The 15,785-nt window shown below is 34.6% G+C and overlaps 1 protein-coding gene across 50 annotated transcripts; it reads right to left on the reverse strand.

Annotated features, from left to right (window-relative positions):
- Positions 1-10,837: 10,837 nt before the first annotated feature.
- LOC112754904 (auxin response factor 19) lies at positions 10,838-15,245 on the reverse strand. 50 transcript variants are annotated; one of them, XR_011874497.1, is made up of 13 exons: positions 14,885-15,244; positions 14,078-14,188; positions 13,932-13,983; positions 13,756-13,840; positions 13,438-13,528; positions 12,997-13,272; positions 12,696-12,776; positions 12,413-12,503; positions 12,113-12,244; positions 11,923-11,968; positions 11,338-11,385; positions 11,178-11,240; positions 10,838-11,071 (listed from the first exon to the last, which is right to left on the reverse strand). XR_011874497.1 is itself a non-coding variant. In XM_072221116.1 (13 exons), the coding sequence occupies exons 6-11, from the start codon at positions 13,004-13,006 to the stop codon at positions 11,341-11,343; spliced, it is 405 nt and encodes a 134-aa protein (XP_072077217.1). In that variant the 5' UTR covers positions 13,007-13,105; positions 13,176-13,272; positions 13,438-13,528; positions 13,756-13,840; positions 13,932-13,983; positions 14,885-15,245; the 3' UTR covers positions 10,838-11,071; positions 11,218-11,240; positions 11,338-11,340. The 50 variants fall into 45 exon arrangements, 5 of the variants coding, with proteins under 5 accessions (XP_072077217.1, XP_072077220.1, XP_072077218.1 ...); XM_072221116.1 differs by lacking the exon at positions 14,078-14,188 and having other exon boundaries at positions 11,218-11,240; positions 12,997-13,105; positions 13,176-13,272; positions 14,885-15,245; XR_011874530.1 differs by lacking the exons at positions 11,338-11,385; positions 14,078-14,188 and having other exon boundaries at positions 11,218-11,240; positions 12,997-13,105; positions 13,252-13,272; positions 14,885-15,245.
- Positions 15,246-15,785: the final 540 nt, after the last annotated feature.

Consider the following 15,785-nt stretch of genomic DNA (forward strand, 5'->3'; position numbering starts at 1 on the left):
GGCCTCTAGGTGCAAAGCTCTTCCCTCGGTTCTGTGGAAATGACCCTTTGTGACTTCCTTTCTCAGCGGCTGCCCTCTTCACACACTCTTCAGCAACCTTACACTTGTTCACCAACTCAGAGAAAGTCCTAATCTCCATTGGTCCCACTGAACTGAAAATATCGCTCCGGAGTCCTCCTTCGTACTTAACACACTTCCATTCCTCATATTCCACCGGAGTCCCTTAACACATACGAGAGAATCTGAACAGCTCCTCAAACTTGTCAGTATACTCAGATACGGACATAGTACCCTGCTTCAGCTGTAACAATTCAAGTTCCTTGGCCGTCCTAGCAGAAGTCGGAAAGTACTTCTTATAGAACTCCTCTTGGAAGATATCCCAGGTAATATAATCATCACCCTGCTGCAGGAGACGTCGGATACCTTGCCACCAATGCGACGCTTCGCCAGTGAGCAAATAGGTAGCAAACTCAACACGCTGTCCTTCAGGCACCACCTGCGCTTGCAGTGCTCATTCCATGGCCTGAAACCATGTATCGGCCTCAGTCGAGCTAGTAGTTCCCTTGAACTTCGGGGAATTAACCTTCAAAAAGTTTGCCAGTGTCATCGGGCCCTGAACTCCACCTCCGTCATTACCATGGTTGTTCATCTGTTGACCAAGAGCCTCAACAGTGGCTTGCAAAGCAGCAACCATGTTCTCCAACGCAGTCATAAAGTTTACCGGGTCATTAGGGTTATTCACCGGCGCACGAGTATTCGTATGACCTCTCCAACGGCCTCTACCGCGTCCACGAGGCGCCATCTGGTTCCTATACACACCAAACAATCGATATTAAGTTGATCAGTCTCAATATCGGAAGTTTAGTGCTTCAAAGTCCCAAATGCATGCTCATGAACGTTTATGCTAACTATATCAAGTAGATATACTAATAGCACATAACACACATACAGAGAATGCACAGAAGCATAGTCAGTCCATTCCTCAGGCTCTACAGGAACGAACTGCTCTGATACCATAATGTAACACCCTACCATACAGAGTCTTATGCTTAAGTCATAATTCAGAGATGGCAAGGTATTACGACCTCTAAAACAAAAATTTAGTACGTATAGTAGTATGAATAATTGATTATAACTAGGAGCCTTTGTAGAAAAAGGGGGTAAACAAAAACCGTAATCTCGAACGCGCAACACTCCGATCGATAACATAACGAGCAAATGATAAGCTAACGCAAGATCATATGTATACAAAAGAGTGTCAAAAACAGGAATATCAAGACTCAAAATCCGGCCGCGAAGATAACCGGCCTGAGCATAGCAATATATACATATGATAAAATAAGGAAACCCCAAAGGAAACCCAAAGGGACACAAATACAGAAAACCTATTCTCCAAAAATCCCCTCTAGAAGGAGTCATCACAGTTTGTATTATTTAATGGAGAAAAAAGTATCTAAACAAGATATATAACCCAAAACAGAGTCCCGAGAATAAAGGATCTTCGCTAATCCAGAAGTCTCCAGCATGCCTCAACGAGAAGCCTCGCGTCCTGCATCTGAAAACCACAAAATCCGCATGGGTGAGAACCAGAGGCCCCCAGCACGGTAACAGCTTCCACATATATAATACATAATAATAGAGGAAAGCCGAAGGCAATCCTAGAACTTCCTTCAGATAATATCAAAGCTTATAAACAAGCTAAACCGTAAGTGGCAACTGACTAAAGATTCTTCAGTCTAACTAATACTTCCCTTTCCAATTCCTTCAGACCTCCCAACCACCAGCAGGAGTATAATATAGCAAACACAGTTATATCAGATAAGAGATTTACAAATAGGAACAGATAAGGCATTTAGGCAATTAGCAAGTAATATGCAGTCAAATAGGCAATCTCAAACAATTCATGTAGTATGCTTATGATGCATGCCTGTCCCTAGTGGCTGATGATATCATCTGTCGGTTATAGAGCCAACCCGACAAGTCCTGGTAGCTAGCCATTGGACTGTCCCTCTGTCGTGCATCCCCAACTCGAGTTATACTCATCATAAACTTGATCATAATCATGATCCATATCCATCACCCTCACTGGTGAATATTTATCCATCACCATCACTGGTGAATATTTATGGGGGGAGCTCATCCGGGCCTTTCACATTGCCCGGCCACACTTACGACATTGGGTTAACAGAGCTTCGAGTCTCAACCTGGAGCACATGGTGGCTAGCCATTGCTACTACCCAGGGAAACCCTCATCTCCAATGGTGGAAGTGCCAACATTCACAATTCATTCAACAGCATATATGCATTTATACTTAGCCATAAACATGGCTCCGCCACCACACGGCATAATCCAGCCATTCGGCTCACGGTTAAATCCATAACCAGCCAATTCATTAACAATTACGGCCATTCGGCCCATGGCATAACAAGCACTTCCACCGCCATCCTCCACATCTCACATAATCATCTTTGATCCTCATGGATCATTCATTTTTCCCTTGCTTCACTCGCAAGTTACCACATTCACTAGCCCTTTTTCTCATGCTAGGCATATCATAATGATTTAAGACATAAGTGGTGAGATTGGAGGCTTAGAAGTATGAAGTTTGGCTTTTAAAACTCAAAAATCAACTTTGGAATGAAAACAGGGCCACGCGTACGCGCACTCCACGCGCACGCGTGGATGATGCTTTCTCGAAGAACGGCGCATACGCGCCAAGTGCGCCTACGCGCGAGGGGTCATTCTGCTAAAAATTTTCTAAGTTAAAAGCTGCAGAATTCACAGATTCAACCCCCAATCTTCCGACGGTCATAACTCTCTCATTTTAAATCATTTTTCACTCGTTCTTCAAACGGCATGGACATCCCGGATCCAATTTCATTTCTAAACAGATTTGGCACAAATCAAAGATCCGTAGTCCAAGTTATGTCCCGTCAAAGTATGCCCAAAAACTATATTTTCATTCAAAACCACAAAGTGCCATTTTCAAAACAAGCCACTTTCAACTCTTTTCAAAATCAATTAAAACATGCCAATTTCATCCCTTTTCTTTGAAATCAATCAAAGTGTACCAAATTCAACAACAAGCCATCCTCAACTCACGCATTGACATTTTACCAAAATTCTCAAAACTACCTCCAACCATTTTAACACTTCTCAATCAAAAGGCCAAAGGATAAACACAATATTATGTCATACATCCTTCTCATCCCAATTTCTAACAATATCAATTTCCAATCAACCATCATTATACATAATCATCATACTCACCAACAATATGGCACCACCCATCAATTCAACCTCAATCATTCATCAAGCATATATCACAACATGCATTTTCTCACATATCACACAATCAAGGCATCAATATTCATAATCACACATATGATCACATCATATATCTCAACCATTCCACAACATCATCAATTCAATGCCTATCTTAGGGCCTCTAGCCTAAGTATTTCCTACCACATTACATATTAGATACGGGAAACCGAAACCATACCTTAGCCGATTTCCCAAGCTCAACCGGAGCACTTCCAAACCACTTGTCCACAAGCTCTCAAGGTATCAACACCTCTAAGAACAAATTTTATCACACAAAACCCTCTTCCAAGCTTTCCAAAATCACCAATCAATCTCCAATATTCACATATACACAACCTAAGCCACAATCATTATACCCATACACAACATCTCAATACCCAAACATCATAGAACAATAATTTACACTAGGGTTGAGAATCTTACCACACCCAAGGTCTAAGGAGACAAGATTAACCTTCTCCTTCAAGAGATTTGGGTCCTATAACATCAAAGAACCCAAAATCTCAACATTTTTACTCATGAAACTCGAAATCAAGGGCTGGAATTTCGAACAGTAAAACGTGGCTTACCTCAAGATTAATTGTATGGGTTTTGTAGAGCTCTCCGCGGTGAACGCGTGGCCGCAAACGGAGCGGCAATCGGAGCTCTAGATCAAAAGTTATGGTGGTTTGAAGATCAAGTAAGAGATAGAACTTGAGAGAGTGTTCTTCCCTCCATGGCCTCCATTTCAGCGTGTTTAGTGTCTCAAATGAGGAGAGAGAGTGCTGAAAACTAGGGTTTTGGTTTAGTTTAGTTGGGCCAAGGGCCCACTTTGGGTCCGGTTGGCCCGGTTTGGCCCGTTCGGTCCAATCTTGGTCCGATTTCTATAAAATTGGTACCGAAATTCTCGTCTCAATTTCCTCTATCATATTAAGCCATAAAAATAACATTTTTGGCTTTCTAGAATAAATTCTCATTTATGGGTTAATTAGCCGTTAATTAACCGGATCTTACACGTTTCCTCTGTTCCTCCATCTCTAGTGAAGTTACAAAGACAAACAAGTAGACAATGACAAACACAGGTAGAATACAAGTAATACAGATAGCAAATACAACAAATAACATATTATAACTACTTAGGCAATCCCAACTAATGCACCATCAAACAAAGCACACATATGCATATGATGAATGTCTATCATACTGGCTGTGAGCTCACGTGTCGGTAACTTTGCCAGAACCCGACACATCTGGTAGCTAACCTCGACATTGGTCTCTAGGTTGCGCATCTCCAGGAGGATCATAAACGAAGGAGAGTGCCTTTCCACATCAAAGGAGTGTGCATTTCTACCTTCTCTTGGAGGATATTCAAAGGAGAGTTCTTTTCCACATCAAAGGAGTATGCCATTCCACCTTGCAACCAGAGAAGAATGCAGGAGAAACAATACAAAGGAGAGTGCCTTTCTACCTTTCCCATATCCTCGTCATGACAAGAGAGGGAACTTCCGTCCTCAACTTGCCATTTGAACACATTTTCAAGTTAACGAGCAAGTATCATCGCACCCAATTCTTGCCCTCTCGACCATTCCGGCCATACACACACATCTCGACTGTTTCGGCCACACACACATCTCGACCATTCTGACCGCACACTCATCTCGACATTTCGGCCACATATAGTCATCCCCAATCTCATCATTAACACCTTAGTTCAGTTACTCTAGACCTTCCTTTACTTCCAAGTAACCTTCCTTCTCATAGCTTAATCTCATCATTTTCAACCTTTACTTCATCTCCAAGTTTCCTTAATTTCCTAACTTTAACTTACTACTAGAGTTACTACTATGTTTTTTGACTAAAAGAATGAAAAAAAAGTTTTAGAAGTTTGAAATTAGGTTTAAAATTCAAAAACCCAGATTTGATGAAACAGGGGACACGCATACGCGTGGGTATGAAAAATTCTTACTCGGGTACGCGTGAATCCCAACCCAAAAGGGTTAGTCACGTCACGAGCAGCTGGATGCATACGCAAATCCAAGGTCACGCGTACGCGTGGGCCACACGTACGCGTGGGTGTACGTTTTTTCAAAAATTTGCTAAGTCTAAAAAACTGCAGAATTTCATTTTCGAACCTTAAACTTTCGACGTGCATAACTTTTTCGTTTTAAAACATTTTTCATCTATTCTTTGAACGGCATAAACTTCACGAACCCAATTTTTATTTGAAATAAGTTTGAAATCATTTGGAGGTCTAGAAGCCAAGTTATGCTTTGCCGAATTTCAGCCAAAAATCAATTTTTCACAAGAAGCTCCAAACCTCAAATTTTCATTAAACCAAACTCAAAACCTATTTTCATACATATATCTAACACAGCCACATGCCATTTATTTTACCAAAGTCATCCTCAACCTGCTTCAATCAAATTCACATCAATATATACGTATTCTCATACCTAAATCTCTTAACTTTAGTCACAACATTCACCATCATACTACCATAAACTCATATTCATTCCGTTTTCCGCTTTACAACCATCAATAACTCATCATTCAACAGTCCATCATTTAAACTCCAATATCAACAACTAAGCCAAAGCATAACATTTATCATTAAGCACTAATCAATTTACATGCTCATGCATTCATTTTTATCTTAAAGTCAACTAGCCTAAGTTTTCACAGAACATTATATATTAAATATGTAAAATCTAAACCATACCTTAATCGATTTCCACGTATAATCCGAGATACCAACAAAAGGCACTAAGCACAGCCCCAAGGGTCCCAAAACTTCCAAAGCAATAACTTCCAAGCTCTACCAAGTCTCAAGTGTCCACAATTCAAGCTCCAATTTACAAATATACATACCTAATACACATTACCATATATATATATATATATATACAAATTTCAATATCCAAAATCCTAACATTTTCGAACTGAAGAAGAGGGAATAGGAGTTAAGAATGTGATTTCATCACCTTGAAAGGTACCGGACTTTGTAGAGATCGTCATTGCGGATGCGTGGCCGCAAACGGTGCGGCGATCGGAGCTCCAGATCAAAAGTTATGTGAATTTATCTTAATCAAGGGTTAAGTTTTATGGAAGAGCACTTCCCTTCCCCTAAATCAGTTTTCAGCGTGTTTCATTGTGGGAAGGGGAAGGAGAAGCTGAAACTTGTGGGTATTAGTATTTTGGGTTGGGCCTTGGGCCCAATACGGGCCCGATTCACTCGGTTCGGCTTGTTCGACCTAATTTTGGGCTAAATTCTTTAAAATTAGTGTCAAAATTCTCGTTTTAGTTTTCTCTATTTCATTAAGCTATAAAATTCTATTTTCTAATTTGCTTCATTATTAATTAATATATTAATTAATTATTTACTAATTATTTGGAGTTTACAATAATTGCAGAAGGTACAGAAATTGTTGAGGCTAATTAGAGTCAGTTGGTTGGCACATAATCTTCTAATCAGATAGTTGGACTTTTTTGTCTGTAAATTTTTGGTATACCATAATTGGAATGAGTTGGGTTGAGGTTATGGTCTAAAAATTTTGCGACTCCATTTCAAAATAATAATATGAATAATAATTACAACAATAATAAGAGCTCTAGGCCCCTTTATCTTTCCAAAATAGTAATAATGATGATGATCATTATCATGATAGAAAAACAATAAATTATATTTTTAATTTAAAATTTTTAATTTTAAAATTAATACCAGTACGTTTGTGTAAATTTTTTAATTTGAAATTATTAATTTAAAAATAATACTAATCACTTATTCTTTAATTTAAAATTAATAGGTTCAAACATTTCATTTTTTCTATAACTGAATATACATAATTAATTAAACAAGAACAATAATTATATATAAAGCAAACAATTGATTAAATAAAAAATTTAAAATTTACAATAATTTCGTTGATTTAAGATTACTTCAAAAAACAATTATATTTTAAGAAATACCACTCAAGGAAAAAACGTGTATCCACCATATCTCTCAAAATTTTTTGAATTTTTTATTTTTTATAAAATTATATTCAATGCCATTGGACTTTAAAAATATTGGTGAAAAACTTTTTTCTAAAACATCATATTTTCAAACTTATTCCTCCATGTGAATTAAATATTTTCACAATAACATTCACATTTGAATAATTTTTTATTAATTGAAAAAATAATTTGATCCAAATTATACCATTTAAAATTTTATTTATATAATTATATCCTAAACCTTAATCTAAATCTTCAACATTAAACAATAAATTCTAATCTATAACGATAAATTTTAAATTTTAAATTTTAAATTTTAAATTATAATACCTAAAACTTGCATTAACTCCCTGAAATTATGAATTTTAATCACTGAATTTTTAACTCTTAACTCTAAATTCTACATACTGAATCTTGAACTATAAATTTTAAACTTTAAATACTGAATGTTCAAACTTTAAATTTTAAACTCTGATTCAGCAAACCTTGAACAGATAATGCTAAAACTAAATATTTTATAGATTACTTGATAATTATTCAATTATTTAATAAACAAATCCAATTTAATTTCTAATAATAATAATAATAATAATAATAATAATAATAATAATAATAATAATAATAATAATAATAATAATAATAATCTCTAATTCATTCTTGCATTTTTAATAAGTCTAAAATATTCCCAAATCATTTTTTTCAAATTCTCAACTTATTCATTTTCAATACTGAAGCCACTACATCATCCGAAAATACAATACTGTAATTTTATCAACTTAGATTAACATTATCGTATTTTATACAGTACTAATAAATATAATTTACATCATTTTTTTACTAAAATATCTATTTGGTGTAAATCAAAACACTAAATACATTATTTTTTTAATTAGAATTTATCTAATATGTGTCTTAAGGACACATGATAAATTTATTACCAATAAAAAATTTAAAATATTTTAGTTTAATAATATAAAATAAATACATTAAAAATTTAAATTTTTAATATTTTTAATAATTTTTTTTTAATTTATACAAATTTTTTCTACTACTACTATTTTTTAAATAAATAGTAGTAGTAGTAGTAGTAGAAAACCCACATAAGTAAATGTTAAGGTTCATTCCACTTTTGGTTGAGCATTTTCTTGGTTTGAACTTTTGTTTTCATTTACTTTCTTTAATTCTCCCTTTTCGAAAACACAAACTAAATTCTTCAGGTAGCTTCATTTACCACAAAATTGATAATGCCATTTATCTTTTTAATTCGAATCTCTAGTTCGTTTTTTTAACTGTCACTTTTTATCTTTTGGTCCTATGCCTCCTTTTTTTTATTGTCAGCTTCCGTCTCCTCCTCTAACGAAGAAGAGGAGAATCTATCGTCCTCTTTCATGTTCGTTTCTACTATCGATCTCTTACCTCTTTTTTCTGTTTTCAAAAAAGAGTTGCATTGGTCTGTGTTGGCATCTCTTTTTGCCGTTCTTCTACTTCAAGCAATAACTCTACTTCTCTCGGCACAAGAGAAAAGCTCCCTGAGTATCTATACTCGTTTCCTTCTCTTTTGACCTTCTTTCCTTTCCTCCCTTTCCTTCTCGTTCCTGTCTTTTGGCTCATGCGAATGTAAGTGTCCACCACGGACAAAACCACCTTTCATTGTAGTGGTCAAGAGTATACATTTATCAGGCACAATGAGAAAAAATAAAAATTCTTTTTTATCACAAAAATACTTTAGTTATTGGTCTATATGATTCTAAGGTGACCAAAAATTAACAATTCATTAGAAAATATCTAAATGTATATTAAGCAAAAAAAAAAATCGCGGCCCATTTACCTAATCATTTTATTTTTGTTCAATAACACAACAAAAAAAATCACATTTTAGACTGATACCAAATATTTACGGAACATTAAAAAAAGCCCAAGACCATAATCATCATCGTTAACTCTTTATCATCTAATTAATTTTTTAATAGAATACGATACTCTTTGCTATGGTTCAGTTATTGTCGGAGTGTTTGGAGACACATTAACATGCGTTCGTTTTTTTTTTGTTTCACGTACTTTAAGCACCTTCTTTTCAACACGGTAGTATTAGCCTAAATTTTTTTATTTATTTATGATATTGTATTTTATAAATATTATAAAATATTATAATTTTATATATTTGATTTAAATTATTTATCAATACATATAATGTTGAAATGTAAATCTCTATTATAGTAATATATTAAAATTATTAAAATTAAGTTTATATTAATAATTGTTAATAATAATATAACTAAAGATAATATTAAAAATATAAAAAATATAACTTTTTTTTCTTTTCTTGCTTGTGAGAAAAAAAAATTTAGTGGACCAACATAAAATTTTTCTTTTCTTTCTATTTTCTTTGATATCCAAACAAAAGAAAATATAATTTTTTATTCATTTTTTTTCTCTCATTTTCTCTCCAACTAAAATAGTATTAAGAACCTGTGATATATGTAAGGCCCTTATAACCTAGTACAAATTAACATTTCTAATAAGATTATTTATTTTAATAAATATTTAAAGACAATTAAAAAATATTAGATACATCCGTATCGCTGGTCCTTACTTAGGAACCTGTGATATATGTAAGGCATCAATAACTAGATTCAACTAACAATGTTCATAGTATCATAATGGTTGTACCGTATAGGAAATGGTATATTTGATGATGTGTCCCCAATCATCATCCATGTGGAGTTATTTTTCAATCTTTATATTTATTAATATGCACATGACATATATTTTTAGTATATTATCTGTACTGTACTCCTAAAATCTCAGGCAAAATCGAGTCATACCTCAATACGACCTATTATAAAAATGGCTCTATCTTAACAGAATGCTCTCCTCAATCTCATGACGAGATCAGGCGCTAAGATCTCGGACGAAACTAATTGCTAGCTCCACACTAAATTGGGCTATAAAACGACCACGGCATCAACGATAAAGCACACAGCAAATTTATTCCATAATAACATACTACCAAACAGCGTTCCGATCATACACATGCTTTTGTTTAAGTGACATTACAAGGTTTTTGTTTATTTATGGAGGTTTTTTTTCTTATTTGTGGAGGTTTATAACTCCCACCAAATAATTTGTGGGGGGTTTCTAAAACCTCCAAAATTTGAGGTGTCACGAGGTCTTTTGTGGGGGTTTTTAAAAACCTCCACAATTTATTCAGTGGGGGGTTTTGTATGTGTTTAGTGGAGGTTTTATATTAGACTTTGTGGCAATTTTAAATCACTTTTGTGGCAGTTTAAAACCTCCACAAATTGATTTTTTAATTTAACAAGAATTAACTATTTTGTGTGATTTTTAAACCTCCACAAATCCTGTAATTAATTATTTATTTTTAATTACAAATCATTCATTAATTTCATCTCATTCATATACTCTCAAATTAAAAATTTATTTTTTAATATCAAAATTTAAAAATTAAATCTTTTATAACACAATTCCTCAATATAAGACATAACTCTATATATAAAATCATTCTCTGAATGCCAATTTCTATCACAAAACAGTTAACCTCTTTATTTGAATCAGCAATAATTAGTGGAAAAAGTACAAAATTCAGATATGATATATTACACAATGATCACAACTGTCAGGCATTATTATGTACAACATATTATGAGTATACATCATTCTAAAGCAACTCAAATCAGAAGTAACAAAGATGCAATAGTGATACACAGTTATCAGATCCAAATTTTGGAAAGTGTTGAACTTGTTGTCAACCTGCACATTTAACACATGACAAAAAAAAAAGCAAAGTGTCTTAGAATGTTATATCACTATCTTAGAGTAGTATTAATATATAGTTTATTCATAATTTCATTCATACCCAACAAGTGAAATAAGAAACAAATTGCACAGTAACTTGCCTGACAAGGGAGCACTCTGTTTACTACAAAATTAACACACAACCAAAGGAGAATTAGAAGCCTAGTAATCATTAATAAAGGTTAATAATAATAATTTAATTCATGATGAGAGAATTAAACCTGTCAAAAAAAGAAAATGAAGATAAGAAAACTGATGCAAAGGCTTGTCTATAAACAACAAAAACAAAAGGGGTCATTCCTTTGGAAATTGCAGCCTTAGACAATAAAGCCATGCTTGCATATACAAACTGAATAAAGAGCATTGAAACATAAGGCTTATTTTTCTCCACAATAGCCATATAGCTTACAAAACTCTTCATATTTTAATAATTTTTTTGAATGAATGGACTATAAACTAATAAGAAAGTCGTGTCAATATATATATATATATAAAGGCTTTTGGAACTGATGAATTTTGCCAACTATGCTAGAGCCCATATATTTATATCAAATAAAGGGGCACTAGAATAATTAAGGTAAGGCAAGGCCCCTCCATTGAATGAAAAAAGTGAAATCATTAAGCACTAGCTAGTAGTTGCATCATTTTCATGGTAGTAGTAGTATATAGCAGAAGCAGCAACAAAGATAGATTGAAAAAATTTACAATATTAAATTAGAAAAGGAGAATAAAAATTATACCTGTAAATTACACTATTGTGAATTTTTCTATCTCACAAACTCTAAAAAGGAGAATAGAAACACTACCTTGTAGTACTTGGCTAAAGGAATAACAAACTCTGAAGGACTATCCCTGCAAATGAAAGAAAGATTTTGAGTTCAAGACTTTATAATTGAGAACAAGAGTTCATTAAACAATTAGTTGATCCATGCCTCTGTAATTGAACAAACATACAAGAATTGATAAATTAGCATAAAGAAAAGTAAAGATACTCACCTAGGATTGTAAAAGACGGTAAAGGGACTATTATTTGCAAAAGCATGAGCAGCTGCCGCAAGAATCCCAATATGCATACTATCACTTGACAATACCGAGGATGATATGTTGGCTAGTTGCCTGTTAGCTAGCCTGATGCCCAAAACGTTTAAAAGAGCAGGAAAGATAGTCAAAATGCAAGTCATTTGCTGAAGTGAGTTGAAGCTTTGAAACACTGATTTTCAATATATTTCAAGACAGTTTTGAAAACTTCGACTCGAGCACCAAACAGCACAGAAATGATCAATTTATTACCCTCACCGTATAAATAAAACAGAGTCTCTAGCAAAGAGCCTCTTTCCACTGACAAATATACTCCATTCAGTTGTAACCAAGTGGCGCTTTGGTTGCCCTGCTTAAGGTGAGGGCCATAATAAATAAATAAAAAGATCTTCAGCAAGTTTCCAATAATTTTGCTGTTTCAGATTATATACAGGACTACACATTATGCATATCTCGATATATATGACGGAAAGTCCAAACATTATCATGCGAATCCCTAGCCACAAGTTCTTGTGCATGAAGTTGCATAGAATAATCCTACATGAAAATATGGAAAAGATCAAAGCCTGAAAATTTTCAGGAGGCACTGGACGGAGCCCTCTATTGCCACCAAATGCGCCACCTATTATAATCAATAAGTGTATCAAACCAACTATCAATCATTTTCTTCACTATTTCACCAAATTCACACGATAGAAGAAAAAATTCGTATTTGAAGAAACATAAATTTAAGCAAAAATTCCTCAAGCGCTTCAATTAAAATCCAGCTAGTGCTTATATAAATCACTTAAACCCTAATAATAATAATAAATTTGGCGAGGAATAGAATAAGAAAATGGTACCTGCACTCATTTGTAGGAATGGAAAAGGTTTCGCAGAATCGGAATCGGAGAGAAATTTTAATTTTCATTTTGTTGATATGCTTCCTAGGACCTTAAATTGTGAGTCTAGCTGCACACATTATATATAAACAGAATTAAAATTTGAAAAGAGAGCAAGAAATAATAGAGAAGAAGAGTACCTCTCTTCCATCCTTCATCTCAAAGGCTAAATGATGAAAACAGAACAGTAAATAGAAATAAGAGAGCATACTTCACTTTCAAACTGATGCATAGACCCTGCAGTCAACGAAAAATATTATTGAAACATATAAAACCACAGGGAATAAGTAATATTTTACTCCTGGCTTAGAGGTCCATCATGTATCAATTTACAAAATGTAAACGAGAAAAGAAACATATATGTATATATTCCACAAACACTTCATACATCTAAGGTCTAACCTTCACTTTCTTGAGGAGTTCAGGATCAATATCAATATTATGTTCATCAACCATGTAATTTATCATCTTCGCTGACATTTTCTCATGGGACCTGAAAGTAATGTTAATTCAAAAGGATGAATTCTCAACCAACACATTGTTGCAGGTTTTAGAAAGTCAATTTAACTCCTTAAATAGAAATAAACAAATTCAGAAAATATAATTTTTTGGAATGTTGTTGGAAGAAGCAAGAAACATGTGCTATTAATCATGTGAAGAAACTTCAATGTACGGAGAGAAGTCAGAAAACCTGAATTAACAAGCACATCATAGAATTACCATTTGTCACCATTAAAGACCCGGGAAAGGAACTTGCCCTCAAACATGTGGCTGAAGGGACCATGGCCAACATCATGCAGTAATCCTAGGCAAAATATCATATCATATTAGTAATAATAACAAAATAGTGGAATTAGAAGTGTCAAAACAAATAACTCTCCAGAGATGTCAGGTACCAGCAAGCTTTCCTGCCATTACATCGCAATGTTCAATACCAAGCTCTGGGCCCTAAAAGCATAGTAAGATTGTTTAACAAAATAATCTCATATCATCTTGCCAATAACAAGCATATAGCAACACAAGGCAGTTTATATATATTTACTTTGTATTTTTTTATTATGTCAATAGCTTTGCCAGCAGGCAAGCCAATAAACACCAAGTGAATGCTCAAAACGAGTGTGTACAGCTCCACGGTAAACCATATGAGTTAGACCTGTATTACATTAAAATCAAAGATTCTAAGGGCTTAATTTTGATCGACTAAGTGCAGACTTCCTCACATATAACATGACAACATCTAAATCTACTTTTTACTAACTTAAACTGACTATTAAAGCCTTAAAAGTTTTAACTAAAAGATGTTGTGACAAAATAAACACTAATACACTAAACACTCAGAATGATTGAACAACTCTCTTAAAAGTTATTACAATTTTCTTTTTCTCAATGTGTGTTATTTGAACAAAGATTTTCATTCTAGACCACTGGAGATACAGAAGCAGAGAAATTTTTTTTTTTTATATAATTCATCAACACCTTTTCCTTCTAAGAACTTCAAGAACAGATTGTGCTGTGCAATAAGCTATAGCCTGAACAGTGATCATTGGATTCACACCCAATGCTGTAGGGAACACACTTGAATCTCAATTTATCAGTATCATGAAATATTAGTATCAAAATAAAAGAGTATCACGAAATCAAAATTCAAAAATTAGCAAATCAATTTATCAGAATTTTAATTAAGAGAATAAACAATTCATCAAACACTTGGAGTGCTTGATAATTTGAAACAATGTTATATCACATAGCAAGGCATTCAGAATTTGCAGATGAAAAACAACGAAAATAAATAAAAAGGAAAAAGAGAAGGAGAACCAGAAACTGAGAACGAGTGGAAAGAAGAGCGTACACAAGGGATAGAATGCCGATGGAGAACATGAGCGTCATTGGCGGAGGAGAGTTAACCGAAGAGGTACTTTTTCTCGATCTCAAAGGCTTGGGCGTTGCGATTAGATTTGGAAACGCGTTGGTGAAAGAGATGCCTTGGCTCGATCTCAATGGCTTTATGGCAGAAGCAGAAAGGAGATGAACTCTAGCGGCGGCCATGGCGGCGGAGGCAGCGACGGAGATGGCGGTGGAGATGTCTATCGCAAGCTTAGGGTTTCGATGAGCTCTGACTCTTCAGTTCTCTGTTCGAGTGTTCTCATGGATATTGAAAGAGTTTTAATTACTTGATAATTATAACGGTGGAGTTTCATTGTTAATCTGTGGGAGTTTATTAAAATGTCACCAATATATTATATTGTGGAGGTTTTTAAAAATTCCTTTTAAAAAACACCCACAAATATATATAAATCTTGTAGTGTGATTCTTTTACTGACTTGGGCGTCGGAGTCCTTTTTGCAGGTACCACGCTCGGGTCCGAGTTCACGAGGATATCCCTGGTTCGGCTCAAGTTATAAAGCATACCGAGCAACGAGGAGCTGACGTATAGCTCGGAAAGAGTATCCTTGCCAGAACATTTGGTGCCCACCGCGGGGCCGAAGAATTTAAATTCACCCCATCCTGTTATTTTAATTTTCATAACTTATCCATATCTGCCTTGTACCCCTTTTTCTTTGCAGAAAAGGAAGCATGACTGATCTCTCGGAGACTCGGCAACATCCTCGGACCAATGCCGACCTCATGGCCGCTAACTCCGCCCTCCTAGCAGAAAATCAATGGATGGCCGAGCTGTTAGTAGCAGTGCAAAATAACGGAGAACAGAAAGTCGCTAGCAAAAAAACAAACGCTGATCAGCACGAAGAGCA

The sequence above is a fragment of the Arachis hypogaea genome, chromosome 16, assembly GCF_003086295.3.
Source record: "Arachis hypogaea cultivar Tifrunner chromosome 16, arahy.Tifrunner.gnm2.J5K5, whole genome shotgun sequence".
In the NCBI taxonomy this organism is placed as follows: Eukaryota; Viridiplantae; Streptophyta; class Magnoliopsida; order Fabales; family Fabaceae; genus Arachis; species Arachis hypogaea.